This window comes from Myotis brandtii, unplaced genomic scaffold (assembly GCF_000412655.1).
Source record: "Myotis brandtii unplaced genomic scaffold, ASM41265v1 scaffold583, whole genome shotgun sequence".
NCBI classification, from domain to species: domain Eukaryota; kingdom Metazoa; phylum Chordata; class Mammalia; order Chiroptera; family Vespertilionidae; genus Myotis; species Myotis brandtii.
In genome coordinates, this window is record NW_005370191.1 from 1,223,444 (window position 1) to 1,237,898 (window position 14,455).

General features: G+C 40.2%; 1 protein-coding gene across 2 annotated transcripts in view; it reads left to right on the plus strand.

The window, feature by feature from the left end:
* Nucleotides 1-14,455, plus strand: part of CUX1 (cut-like homeobox 1) — a 339,346-nt gene that overhangs the window by 135,643 nt on the left and 189,248 nt on the right. For both annotated transcript variants that reach the window (XM_014550122.1, XM_014550123.1), the window contains exon 3: nucleotides 6,409-6,456. In XM_014550122.1, coding sequence (XP_014405608.1) covers nucleotides 6,409-6,456 — 48 coding nt within the window. The remainder of the gene's footprint in view (nucleotides 1-6,408; nucleotides 6,457-14,455) is intronic.

The window sequence follows — 14,455 nt, forward strand, 5'->3', positions numbered from 1 at the left end:
AAAATAGGTCAAGAACAGTAATCTAAATTGACTGCTGATAAATAATTAAAGCTAATGGAATTTTCTCAAATCTGTGAACTAAAGTCTTTTGAGAAATTGCCAGGACATACTTACTGTCCGCTGTTGTATATAGAAAGATATTTTTTATTTAATGCTTCAGTTTAAAGTTTCTCTTTTTTGTCACAAAGACTGGAAGGTGTATGTGCTCGTATATAAAAGTGTGGTGCTCCATTGATAGCTGTATGTTTCATCCTCAGATGAGACGGGAAGCAGAGGTTTCAGGCCCTGGAACAAAGAGAAACTTCACTTTTCACTCAACTGTATTTTTAAGTTGAGCTCTATACTCTGTGTATCATATAATGTATCTTGTGACTTGTTTTTAAAAACTCCATACCTGGTCTGTGCTCTTGTGTGCACGATAAGGGAGAATTCTAGCTCTCTTAAATGACATCCAGGGAAATAAGAACCAAGAACAATCTTTCTTTTATAGATAATTATGATTATCGCATTGGTGCCACTAGGACCTTATTCCACTTGACAAAATAGACTTATTTTTTAGAAGAGATGGCTTATCAGTAAGAAAACAAATTGTTATATTGCATACAGTCAATAAGACTAGCCCTAGATACTGTGCACTGTGTAGGTTTTTCTTTAATAATAAGGATAACTCAGCCATCATCAGGATATTTTAGAATTCTAAAGACCTTAGAAAAATCACTAGCTAGATGCTTTTGAACAATTTGTCTTCAGTATTTTGGCTTTAAGTTGTAGAAAAGAGATCACTTTCTCATTTCCGTTTGATTAAATATCTTGGTTGAAAAAAATCACTAATTTACTATTACTTTTTAGAAAAGTCATTTTTTAAAACTGCACTACTTATAGCTAATCAAATGTTGTATTTATTATGTTTAAATAAATTTATAAATGATGACTTTTTCTGAAATTAAACTTGTTTGCATTTTTCTTTAAGAAAATGCTCTATATAGCCCTAGCCGGTTTGGCTCAGTGGATAGAGTGTCAGCCTGCGGACCGAAGGGTCCCAGTTCGATTCTGGTCAAGGGCATGTTACCTTGGTTGAAAGCTCCTCCCCAGCCCGGGCCCTGGTCAGGGCACAGTCAGGAGGCAACCAGTCGATGTGTTTGTGACTTGTTTTTAAAAACTCCATACCTGGTCTGTGCTCTTGTGTACACGATAAAGAAGAATTCTAGCTCTCTTAAATGATATCCAGGGAAATAAGAACCAAGAACAGTCTTTCTCTCTGTTTTCCCTCTCTCTTCCACTCTCTCTGAAAATCAATGGAAAAATATCCTCAGATGACGATTTTAAAAGAAAGAAAGAAAGAAAGAAAGAAAGAAAGAAAGAAAGAAAGAAAGAAAGAAAGAAAGAAAATACTCTATATAGAAATTTCTTTAAAAAGAAATTATTCCTCTATATAGAATCTTTAAAAAGAAATTATTCCTTTCAGATTGTCCCTATCTAGCATCAATATAATCTGGAATCTGAGTATTTGTATTTTGTTTGTTTTTTTAAATATCCTCACCTGAGGATATTTTTTCCATTGCTTTTTAGAGAGAGAGAGGAGGGGGGGGGGAGAGAAAATTCAATGAGAGACACATCAACTGGTTGCCTCCTGTACACATTCCAACCCACTGAGGGCGGGGAGCAAACCTGAACCCAGGTATACGCTCTTGAATGGGAATTGAACCCATGACCCTTCAGTTGCCTGACAATGCTCTAACCATAGAGCCACACCAGCCAGGGTTGTAGTTTGTATTTTTAAAGATCTTTAGAATTCTTTATTTGGGGCAGCTCAGATAGCTGGGTAGAGGTAGTGGATATTTTCAATGGCTCTTATTAGAATCCCATGCCTTTCTTTTCTAGAACTTTGTTCCAATACGAATGCACAGTGCAGATCTTGAGAATAGAATCTTGGCATTAGAGACACTGACAAGGACTTAGAACAACTAACAGATTCTGTGTCTAGAGTGTGAGCGGGACTTGGAGTAGCCCAAGGAGCAAGGAGCCCGGGCAGGAGGGCTTTGCCTAGGATGTCACTGGAATGGGTGGAGTGGTGTTTGGTCCAGAGAGAAGACAGGTGGAGAGGAAGGTGCATGGAGAGATGAGCAGGGTTCTCAGATACTTAAGAAGGGCTGAAGGGAGAGCTGAACTCCACCTGCCAGGCATCGTCAGAAAGCAGGCCTGGGCCCAGGAGAGTGGAGGTTCAGCCATTCTCCGCTCCCGTGGGCAGATCCAGGTCACTGCTTTGTCAATCTCCCACTCAAGAAAAGAGAGTGAGAGTGGAATCACTTCCAATCTGCTCCCACTTTTTTTTTCTCTCCCACTTTTTTAAAGTAAAATATTTACCAATGAAGAATAACATCACTTGAGCCTGTGTCAGGATAGCTTTCCTCCAAATATCCGCATTTGCTGGTAGCACTGGTAGCCCAGTGTTTGAAAACTCCCGATCCGAGATGAGCTGCCTTCTATGTCAGGCCTTGGGAAGGCAAGCCATGTGACCAGGACACCACAGTGAGGTCTCCTACCTTGTGCAGTCGATTGGACCAGATGACCCTAGATTTCCAGGTTAACTTGATGAAGATGACAGTTAACTAGTTGGTAAGTTGTAATTTAAGAGAGAGAGAGTCCCTCATCCCAGTCTCATAATTCTTTCTTTGCCTGTTCTGCGTGACCCGTCAGCTGAAGGCTTTGTGTATCTCAGTGAAATATAGTGTCTTAAAAACATTTTCTATTTCAAACACACACAAGATAGGGTGAGTACAATGAACCCCTGTCCCATTATCCATCTGTAACAAACATCAACCCATTGACACACTTATTTTGTCCTTATTTTTACCTATTACCCCTCCACATTACGTTATTTTGAAGCAAAAATCATATTTGATCCATAAATATTTTAGTACATATCTCTAAAAGACAAGGACCCTTTTTAAAATCAGCTGTCACTGCAGCTTAAAGATAAAAACAACCTTGGCCCTATTCTTTTAACTTTAATTAATTTTGTGGTGTGCCATTATCGATTATAACACATACAGTTTTACACATACTACCATCTTCAGTATGAATCTTAAAATCGATATCACAGCTTAATAAGTGGCATTTGTTTTCGAATGTAGCATAAGATAATGGCACATCTCACATTTGACAATATCAAATTTAATGAAAATGTTGTATTACAAAATGGCTTTCTTTGAATATATAACCTAAAACATTTTCAAGTTACAATTTTCTTGCTTTGAGACCTGAGTAATGAGGGGACAACCAGGGGTTAGTAAGTTCATTTGGAGATCATTTTTTTTAACACTGAACCTCCTCGTCTGTAAACATTTCCTAGGGTTTTCAGTGCAAGCCAGTCTTTTGTCATTGCCTGGCCCCTATCAAGCGTTAAACCCCATCCGCACCCTTTCACCACCCAGACACAATGAAGGAAATGTGAACTAAGACAAGGGGAGAGCTGAGAGTACCTGGGCTGAGGCAGTTCTAAAATAGAAGCTGAAGGGGTGAAGCCACTGCCACCAATACCATGGGGCTGGGTCCCTAAGCTTCCTGTGACCACACTAGGGGTAGGGGTGTTGGCAGCCCTGTGAGAGTCACTGAAGGGAGCCTTTGAGAGGTGACCTAGTCCAGCCCCTGCACTGCCCAAACCCTGCCCCTTGAAAAGGCCATGTTGTCCCCAAAGACAGAGGGTGAGGCACCACCAAGAGCTGCAGCCAGACAGCTGTACGTTCTTAACTGTAGGCGTCATCCCATAGAAGTGCATGTGAGCTACTGTGAAGCAAAAGTAAAACATCCTGAAAAATCAGGATTACAAAATATTTCAAAAATAGAGATCATTTTATAACTTCCAAGATGCATTTGTAATTCATAGCCTCCTTTTGTTTTTGTTTTTTAAATATTTTTTAAATTTTATTTCAGAGGAAGGGAGAGAGAGAGAGAGAGATAGAAACATCAATGATGTGAGAGAATCATTGATCGGCTGCCTCCTGCACACCCCCTACTGGGGATCGAGCCCACAACCTGGACGTGTTCCCTTGACCAGAATCAAACCTGGGACCCTTCAGTCTGCAGGCTGATGCTTATTCACTGAGTCAAACAGCTAGGGCCATAGCCTCCTTTTGTTTATGGGTAATGCCAAGGTTTTTTCCCCAGCATCTGTTTGTCCTTCCAAACCTAAACAGCCATGTCCTGGGTGCCACTCTTTCCTAGACACTACCACACCTCAGTGGCCACCAGCTCTGAATCCATGGTACGAGATTCTGTGATGCCTGGCTCTGGCATTGTGTGCGAGTGTGGAGTGGGAGAGGTGTCATGGGGTATTGTGAGTACCACACCCCAAAGTGGGAACCAAGCCTTCCAGAGACCACCCAAGTGCCCCAATGGGCTGAAAGCCAAAGATTCATACCCTATGAGTCCAGGGACATATATTTTGGGACGTTTCCTGCTTGTGCCTCACAGGTGCAGCTGAGCATTGCATGGTGATTTTGTATTCTTCTGTTTTGCCTCCCCCCCCCACCCCCCATTATTTGTTTATTGATTGATTTTAGAGAGGGAGAAGGGGGGGGGGGAGAGAGAGACAGACATCAGTTTGTTGTTCCACTTATTTATGCATTCATAGGTTGCTTCTTGTTTGTGTCCCGACTGGAGATCAAACCCACAACCTTGGTGTATCGGGATGATGATCTAACCCAGTGGTCGGCAAACTCATTAGTCAACAGAGCCAAATATCAACAGTACAACGATTGAAAATTTTTTTGAGAGCCAAATTTTTTAAACTTAAACTATATAGGTAGGTACATTGTTATTAACTTAATTAGGGTACTCCTAAGGCTTTGGAAGAGGCAACACTCAAGGGGCCAAAGAGCCGAATGTGGCGCGCGAGCCGCAGTTTGCCGACCACGGATCTAACCAACTGAGGTACCTGGCCAAGGCAAACTGTTTCGCTTTTAAATCAGAATGGTTTTCTCCCACAACCATCGTTACATAGAAAATTCCTCACTAGTATTTTTCTCTTCAGTTTTTTGATCTGTAAAGTGAGTTGTGAATCAGTGGTTTGGAGAATAATGAAAATTCATTTCACATAGAAGCATCTCTGTAAACATTGCTTATTATTTGCATTACATTCAAGGGGGAGGACGTTGAAATGCACTATTGTGACTTTACCAACAGACCTTGATATTAATAATCTCAAAGACATTGCTTCTATGTGTTAAGATATTTATTGCTTTTTGCTCAATAAGTGGCACAGTATGAAGCAAATTTAAAATAGTGTTGGAAAACCTGTCACTGAATTAAGTGTGTAACCAAGTTATTAGGTTTTGTAATTTTGCGTTATATCCCTAATTGTAGTTTGCGCCAATATGGTTTTGATTGGCCTGGACCCTGCTTTCTTCAGTTTGAGGTTGCACATGGTGGCCGGGGTGGCAGCGCCCGCAGACGTGGTGCTGCCCAGACAGTAAAGGCCACTCCGTTCTAAAGGGCAGTGAATTGTGCATGTCCTCTCTGACTGGCAGTGGAGTGGCCCAGGGGTCAGAAGTGTCCTAGGTTCTAGCTCTTTAGTTTAGTACTAAACCATGTAATATTTGCAGATAGAAGAATCGGATAAGGAATTTCCCAAACTGCCAAAAATAAATTTGGGATGGGTAATTTTTTAGTTGGTGACTTGAAATACATACATAGCAGTTTGCGTATGTGTGTGTGTGAATATTTCTCTTCAACTGTCTTCACATATATGTGTGTGTGCATACAGACACACATCTTGTTTTAAAGAGTTATTTTAGCAGGTCTGTCATGAGACATGAAAATGCCCAAAGAAATGACTTGTAAACTATATAGTGGATTGGTTATAGCAGGAACAGCAGAGGAGAGTTTATTTACGATCATTATGAGAGGTGTGGTTCTTCTGCCTTCCTAGATGCTATAATCGAAAGTACTTTTGTCATCTCCTATACTTCTTCAAGCTGCTGTTCTCGGGTGGCTGTTCCTTTGCCAGTTGGCAGGGATGAGCCTAGTAAGATAAGAGGCACTGTTTTGTGGGCTAAACTCCAGAGCACCTGGGTCTTATACCTGCACCCAGGCATCCCCCACTCATACTGTCCCTTCTCTTCCGTTCTCCAAAGTGGTTTCAAATGCCTTGGCCCCACTGCACATTTGAAATGAGGTGTATTTAACCAGGATTTAGTAGAAACAAACTTAATGGTATTCTTAAGTTCATGGGCACCAGTTGGCATTATGTTGTATGAATCAAGGCACGAAGCAGGAGAGGGACAAGGATTGCTTAATATAATGATGACTATCACTGAATTCAAAGCTGTTTTTAGGGGGCCTTAACGAATGTTTCCCTTCTCTTTCCTTTTCAAATGGCTGTTTCCTGACCCATCCCTCTTGCTCCAGGATTTACGCAAGCAGGTAGCGCCACTGCTGAAGAGCTTCCAAGGGGAGGTAAGCGTTTATATTTATTTTATATCCTGAGCCACCCTTCATAGTTTATTGCACTTTCTTTTTATTTTCATTAAGTAAAAGCCATTAACAGAAAGTGCTTACCCAGCCAGAGCTCTCCCAGCTGCACCGACCCAATGTCGTGCTGGGTTTATGCTTCCCAATGTGATGTTTCCACTGGGTGGACTGAGCTTGTTTGGACCACAGCCCGTGAGAGCTGAAGTTCCTCAAGCTCACTGGGTCCCTAGCTGTCCGGGGCCGCAGCCATGAGGCCTCCTGTATGGAAGGGACGGAGCAGGGCATCCTGGTACTCTCACCTGCAGCCGTCAGGGGAAGAGGAATTTCATTTGACTGATGCTTGAAAAAAGACCAACAGGCAGAAGTCATGAGGAACAAGTTTGAGCTCAGTATAAGGAAAAGTTTTCTAATCTTTGCTTCCAGAGAAGGACTGGGCAAGATGGTGGGCGGGCTGCCAGTCATCTGAAAGGTGTGCCCTGGCCACCATAGAGCAATATCCACAAAGAGGACAAGTGGTGGAGTTGGCCAACACTCCAGCTCCTACTCTACCCTTTGTGTAGAGACTTGGTGGATTTTAGAAAGCCAGACATTTTGTTATTGGTGTGGAGTTATTCACTCGGCCCTTAGCTTCTCCTGTTGGGCTGATGGAAGTAGTAATACTACTGAGGAAAGGCAGAGAGACTTCCGTAAAGTCCTCTAAAGAACCCGTAATGGAGGATGTTGGGAATTCACAGAGAACAGGGAGAAGGAGCAGGATTCAGGGAGGTGAGGTGGCAAGTTCAGGAGTGATGTGAGGCTGTAGAGTGCCTCCTGGGACACAGCGCTAAGGAGGCCGGAATCCTTGGCAAGTTCCTCAGCATGCGGGTGACAGCAGAGGCCGAGGGAACGAATGAGGTTAGGAAGGTGGCAGTGGGGTGCGAGAGAGGAAGTTCCAGGACAGTGAGGGACTCGTGTAGGAAGACGAAGCAGCAGTGACTGCTGGTCAGCACTGAAGATTTTAGACCAGTGCGTGGTGCCATTCTCTGTGCATAACTCCTGGCTGCTGGAAGCCCCTGAGCCTTGCTCTGTGAGGTGCGGGGGATGTCACCATCCAGGTCTGGGAAGGGCATGAAATGCCTTTCCCTCAGAAGTACATCTCCGAGCCCTCATTCTATGAGTAAAACTGTCACCTTACACCGACCCACATTTGATCTCATCTCTTTCTTTTACCTGTTCAGCAGCTTTCGTGAGGCCCACTGGCTTAGTGTTTCTCTACCTGAAATAGCTCTGTGTGCTGTTTTCATTTGCTTGTTTTTCTTTCTTTTTGAAAAAGTTCAAGTCTACATAAAAGTAGAAATATTAGTATAATGAATACATGTACACCCTTTACCCAGACTCACCACTTGTTAACATTTTGCCACATTTGCTCCCCACTCTGTTGTTCAACATTAGAAAGTAAGTTGCAGATAGCACAGCACTGTACCCTTAAACAAACATGTGTATCTCCTAAAAGTAAGAATATTCCCTGACATTTCCACAATAACCCCAAGTATCCCACCTGGGGAAATTAACACTAATTCCATAATATTCAATATTCAGTCCAAAAATAAAATTTTCCCAGTTATCCCCAAATTGTGTCTTAAAACTACCCTGCCCCACCCAGGTTTCAATCAGGTTCATGTATTGCATTTGGTGTATATATATATATATATTTCTTTTTTATTCCATAACTATCCCTCCTATACCTACCTGCACCCAACCCCCCATAATCACCACACTGTTGTCCGTGTCCATGAGTGTTTTTTTTTTTTCCTATCTCTCTCTCTTTAATATAGAATGCTCTCTCCACCACCTCTTACCTTTGTTATTATTTTTCATTCTAGATAGGGTAATGGGTTTGGTTCTAGATAGTAAATTTGAAATGCCTGAGAAACATCAAGGCTTCCTATTTGGCTATATTTTAAAGGCTATTTATAAAGTAAAGATTTTTATAGTACCATTAATATTTAGGAAGCCTTTGCTAATTAATATATATTTATATATATAAAATCTGTGTTACTAGCACGCTGATCGTAGTGGAAGGGACTAAATCCTGCTTGTTTCTGAAGAATGGACTTTTATGCAGAGGGCAGATGGGGACCACACGTGCAGGGTTGGTTTTCTGCTGAGCGAGGCCAGAAGGCAGCCTGTCTTGGTGCTTTGCTGGAGCAGGACCCGTTCAGCTTGCTTTTCTAAAATGCTGCCTTCCCTGATCAGAGGTTTGTTCTTATACCCTTCATTAGTGTTTGCTGAGTGCAGTTTTATTTATTGGATATATTATTTGAGTCATCCCAAGGTGCTTGAGTTCCCCTTGGAAAAATGTAAGGTATTAAAAAACATGTTCTTTGCCTCAGAATTCATATAGATTACTTCCCTATTTGAGATCCCCAAAAGAAAAAACAAAATAAAGCTTTCAGACAGCAGTAAATTCACACAAGACTTCAGTGTTCTTGCAAGAAACACATTTGTAGTGTGTTATAGAGTCAGGGGAAACATGAACCTCACTAGGCACCACTTTTAGGCCCCTCCGTGTTTTCTTGTTCTCAGGGTAAATCCAGGCACCTTCCTTCTGGTGGTTTATGAGACACACATGATGGTAACTGCTTGCCTTTCTAGACTTTTCTTACTAGAAAAGTCCATCACACAGCCAATCTGAATTTCTACCAGGCCCTCATGCGTCGTGGCCTCACCAGCCTCCAAGCCTTTGAATGGGCTGACCTCTTCCTGAGACTCCTTCCTCCTTTCACTTCTCCTGCCTCACTTCTGCTTGATGTCCCTTCCTCAAGAAAAGCCTTTTCTGAGCCTCAGTGATAGGCCAGGACCCCTGAACCGAGTGCTCCTATTGCACGCCACACTATTTGTGATGCATTTGTCATCATTCCTGAGAGCTGCCTATGACTTTGTCTCTGTTCCCCATGAGTCTGTAAATGTGTGACGGCAACCTCTGTGTCCTGTCTTGGCCATTTGTATTCCCAGCACCTGGCAGAGCAACGGGAACTAAAGTATTTGGGCTCTCAGAAATAGTTACTGAATAAATGCTGGAACATGAAGTTCCTCAGGAGGCAGTTTTTAAAACATTTGCCTTTATCTTTTCTTCAGGTTATGTGCTGCTAATAAGGTGAAAGGGATCCCAGAATGTATGCTTGGAAAATCCATTATAAAAAACTAGTAAATAACTGTATTTGTTGTCCTTGATTAAAAAGCTTGGAATACTAGAGTCATAACAATTACTTATAATTATTAGAGCAAAGTCATCAAATTTAACTTACATTGAAATTAGATTTATTTATTTCTCTAAGTTTGTGTTTAACAAGCCCCGCCAACTGATTAATGGGGATAGGAGTAACCTAAATGGTCAATTCAATTTACGGTATATTTTAGTTCAGTCATTTAGACAATCCCTTCAATGAAATGACACTCACACTCTCTAGAAAAATGCTAAGTCTTTCAAATTGTCTCCCTCTCTCCTGGCTTCTCTCCCTGAGAAGGGTCATGGTAAGGAGGGTTGAGGGGGTCAGGAGTTGGCTTAGACCCCACTCCTCTTGGTAGGGGAGCAGGTTGCTTAAACCAAGTGTTCTCAGGGAGGAAAATCTCCTCTTAAATAACTTAGGCGTTTATATTAGAGAGGAAATAAAAGACTGAAAAATTGATTAGTTTTGCACCCAGCTTAAATAATCATAAAAGTACAACGGGAGAAGTTCAAAGACAATAGGAAGAAAGAACAAGTCAAAAAAATTGAATAATAAAAATATATAAGAATGAAAATGAATGAGAAAGAAAACAAAGAATAGCCCCAAAGTTGGTTCTTTGAAAAGCCTACTTACAATAGACAAACTACCTTTCTAATTAAGAAAAAAAAATGTAGGAGTGATAATGGAGATAACTGCAGCTACAGCAGAGATTAAAAAGATAACGGGAATATTATAGTAAATTTTATGCCAATAAATTTTAAACCTGAGACAAAGTGGACAAATTTTTAGAATACTATAACATCAAAGCTGATTAAAGATGAAGTAGAAAACCTGAATAGCCTTACAGCTATTACAGAAATATTTCCACAAGGTCTAGAAATTTTTATGAGAGAATTCTATCAATCATTCATAAAATAGATAGTTCTAATCTTTTTCAAACTCCTTCAGAAAATCGAAAAAGAGAGAGCGACTAGTGTTACCTTGATGTCAAAACTAGACAAGAACAGTGTAAGAAAGGAATATTGAAGCAGTTTTATTTATTTGTTTATTTATTTAACAACACAAGTTTATTATTTTATAAGTTTGAAGATCAGAGGTCCAAAGTGGATCATCTGTGCTGAGATCCTTTTAAAGACTGTAGGCATGGAATTTATTTCCTTGCTTTCTCCAGCTTCCCAAGGTGGCTCACTTTCCTTGGCTCATGGTCCAGCATCACTCTGACTTCTGCTTTTGTTTTTTGTTTTGTTTTGTTTTAAATAATTGTTTATTGTTGAAAGTATTGCATATGTCCCCTTTTTCACCCATTGACCCTATACAGCCTGCCCCTGCCCCCTGCCCCAGGCCTTCAGCACCCTATTGTCTGTGTCCTTGGGTTAGCATATGTGCATTCAAGGTCTTTGATTGATTACCTCCCATCCACCCATCCTCCCCTGCCTACTCTCTGAGATTGCACACTCTGTTCCATGTCTCTGGATCCACTTTGTTCGTCAGTTTATTTTTTGTTTCTTAGATTCTACACATGAGTGTGATCATGTGATACTTGTCTTTCTCTGACTGACTTATTACACTTAGCATGATACTCTCCAGGTCCCTCCATGCTGTCTCAAAGGGTAAGAGATTCTTCTTTTTTACTGCTGCATAGTATTCCATGGTATAAATATACCACAGTTTTTTAATCCACTCATCTACTGATGGGCACTTGGGCTGTTTCCAGATCTTAGCTATTGTAAATTGTGCGAAGCAGTCTAATTTATGAATAGATACATAGAAGTCCTTCAAAAGTACTGGTAAATCCATCAAGCTTTCTGTATCCCAAGAATGCTATTTGGTTTAATAATAGAAAAATATATTCATGCAAATTAATATCATTAGCACGTTAAAGAGGAAAATATTATCTCAATAGTTATTGGGAAAGAATTTGATAAAATTCAACATTCATTCATGATAGAAACTACCCGCAAACTAGGAATAGAGGAGAACTTCTTTGACCTGGGTAAAGGTTATCAAAACCTGCCTCAATCATCATACTCAATCATGTTGATAACATTCCCTTTAAAATCAGAATATAGTGATGGAAAGTGATTTGACTTTTGATGGTAGGCACACAGGTCTTGTCACAGAAATCCACACCTTGAAACCATTACCATTGTCACCCCAATAAATTTAATTTTAAAAGTTATAAACACACACACACACATACACACACACACACACGAAAATCAGGAAGGAGACACATAAATACTACATTTATTTAACATTGTACTAGAAGTCTTAGTTAGCATGGAAGATAAGAAAAAGAAACAAAGTACACATATTGTAACAAGAAATAGAACTCATTTTTCAAGTGAGCCTTAATTATTTAACAAGGTTGCTAGATATAAAATCAATATACATAACTAAATACATACTTCTACAACAACAGCAAACTGAGGAAGGATACCACTGGAAATACCAACAAAAAATAAAGAAACCTAGATATAAATATAGCAATGCATAGAAACTCTTTCTGGAAAAAAGAATATCATTTATATTGAAGGATATTAAAGATTTAAATGGAGAGAGGTAAGGTATTCAATAATAGAAATTCCCACTATTATTAAAGACTAGTAGCCTGATGCACAAAGATTCGTGCAAGAATGGGTCTTCTTTCCCCTGGCTGCTGGCACCGCCTTTGCTCCAGCCGGAGCCGCCTTTCCGCCTTCCCACGCTGCCCAGAGGCCCGGAGCGGCTGGGGCTGTGCGGAATGCCTGCATCATTGCCATGATGCCTGCATATGCAAATTAACCCGCCATCTTTGTTTGGTTAATTTGCATATTCATTCCTGATTGGCTGTTGGGTGCCGTGAAGGTACAGTCAATTTGCATCATTCTCTTTTATTAGTGTAGATATCAGTTTTCCCAAAATTGATATGTAGTGAGTCATTGTAATTATGATAAAAATTCCAACAGGATTTTTCATGACACTTGAAAAGCTGATTCCAGAATTTATATGAGGCCGATGATTGTGAAGATAATATTAAATCAGAACAAGATACAGGATTTGACCTTCCAGATTATCAAAGCCATAGTAATTGGCATAGGGATAGATAAATACACCCATGGAACATAATAAAAATCAGAACTGACCTGTGCATACATAGGAGCCAGATACATTTCAAAGATAGCATTACAGATCACTGAGGAAAGGGTGGGCTTGTCAGTAAATGGTCCTTTGACAACTGCTAATCCTTATGGAATTAAATGAAATTAGACTCCTACCTCAAACCTTATGCAAATACAGATTATAGATAAAGACTTAAGGCAAAACTTTAAACCTTTTTGAAGAAAATACAGAATATTATAACTTTGAGTAAGATTGGATTTCTTAAATAGGATACCATAAAGTAAGAAATTGTTACATTCAACTACATTAAAATTTAAAGGTAAAAGCTTCCCCCACCCCCTCATGGAAAGACATCCCAGAGAAAATGAAGAACTAATTCCAAGGCACTGCTAGCTCAGTTTTATCTCTGTGTGAACTAGTAAAAGACTCTACCTTTCTCAAGACATTTTGCATCATCTGTTGAAAACCTGTCATAATAAAGATTCCAACGTATCTGAATCTTTTTCATAATAAAGATTCAAATACCTCTGATGTGAATGGTGCACCCTAAGGCCATACTATGAGCCGATCATATGTTGGCCACAAGTCACAAACCTGAAGGAGGCAGTTGCCACTCACATAGTTGACAAAGGGTTCATTTTCAGAAAATATGAAAATCTTTTACCTATTAGTAAGAGAAAGACAAACATCTCAGTAGGAAAATGCGCAAAAGCCATGTATGGCATTCTCAGAAGAGAAACTCAGAATGGTCAATAAATACATGTAAAGATGCTCAACCTCATAACCAAGGAAACACAAATCAAAATAATTTAAGTGCAACTTACTCATGTCTACCAGGCTAGCCAAAATTCAAAAATCAAGGAAAGAGTGTGAATTCCAATCTGGCATCAGATACTAACGCTAAAGAATATATACCTTGATAGAGCAGTTTCAGTCCTAAGTATATACCCTGAATAAACTTAAATATGGGCCCCAGGAAACAAGTTCAGGAATGTTTGAAAGTGGTAAGTGGAAACAACCCATTTCCATCAGCAGTAGAAAGAATAAGTAAAGAGTAATGTAATCATACAGTGGAATACAACATAGCAGGGGGAAGAGAATGAAATTCAAACCTGCAATACTGAACTGATACTGTTTAGGGGATAAATAGAGATTTTTAATTATGTAATAGAACCATAAAGAAAAGGTTAAACAGGAAATTCAGAATAGAGTTTATCACCGATAGAATAGGCACAAAGGAGGTTTCTAATGCCATGGGAATGTTCCTAGTCACAGGTGTTTCTTTTGTTATTTTATAAGTATGAACTATTTTCAAAAATAAATAATCATGCTCACAAGGCAATAGCTACATAATTCTATTTTTGTATGTCGGAAGTTGAACATTATCTTCCCCCTTCTCTTTGCATTTCATCTGTGGTAGATTTTAATCTCCAGGCAAATGAGGCCAGTGAGGTCATGCACTTGAACAGGTGAGGGGGTAGTAGCACACTTGTAATAATGCTCAAAATGGATTTGGGGGGACACTTGGCAAGTGTGAGCGCTGTGCTACGTGTTTTTCAAGCACACGCCCACCCAGCCTTCAGAATACTGTAAAGTAGCTGCTGCTTCTACCTTCCGGTCACCAGACCTCCAAAGCGGTACCTGTCTTCTCTGTTGGCTTTCACTGTGGGAGG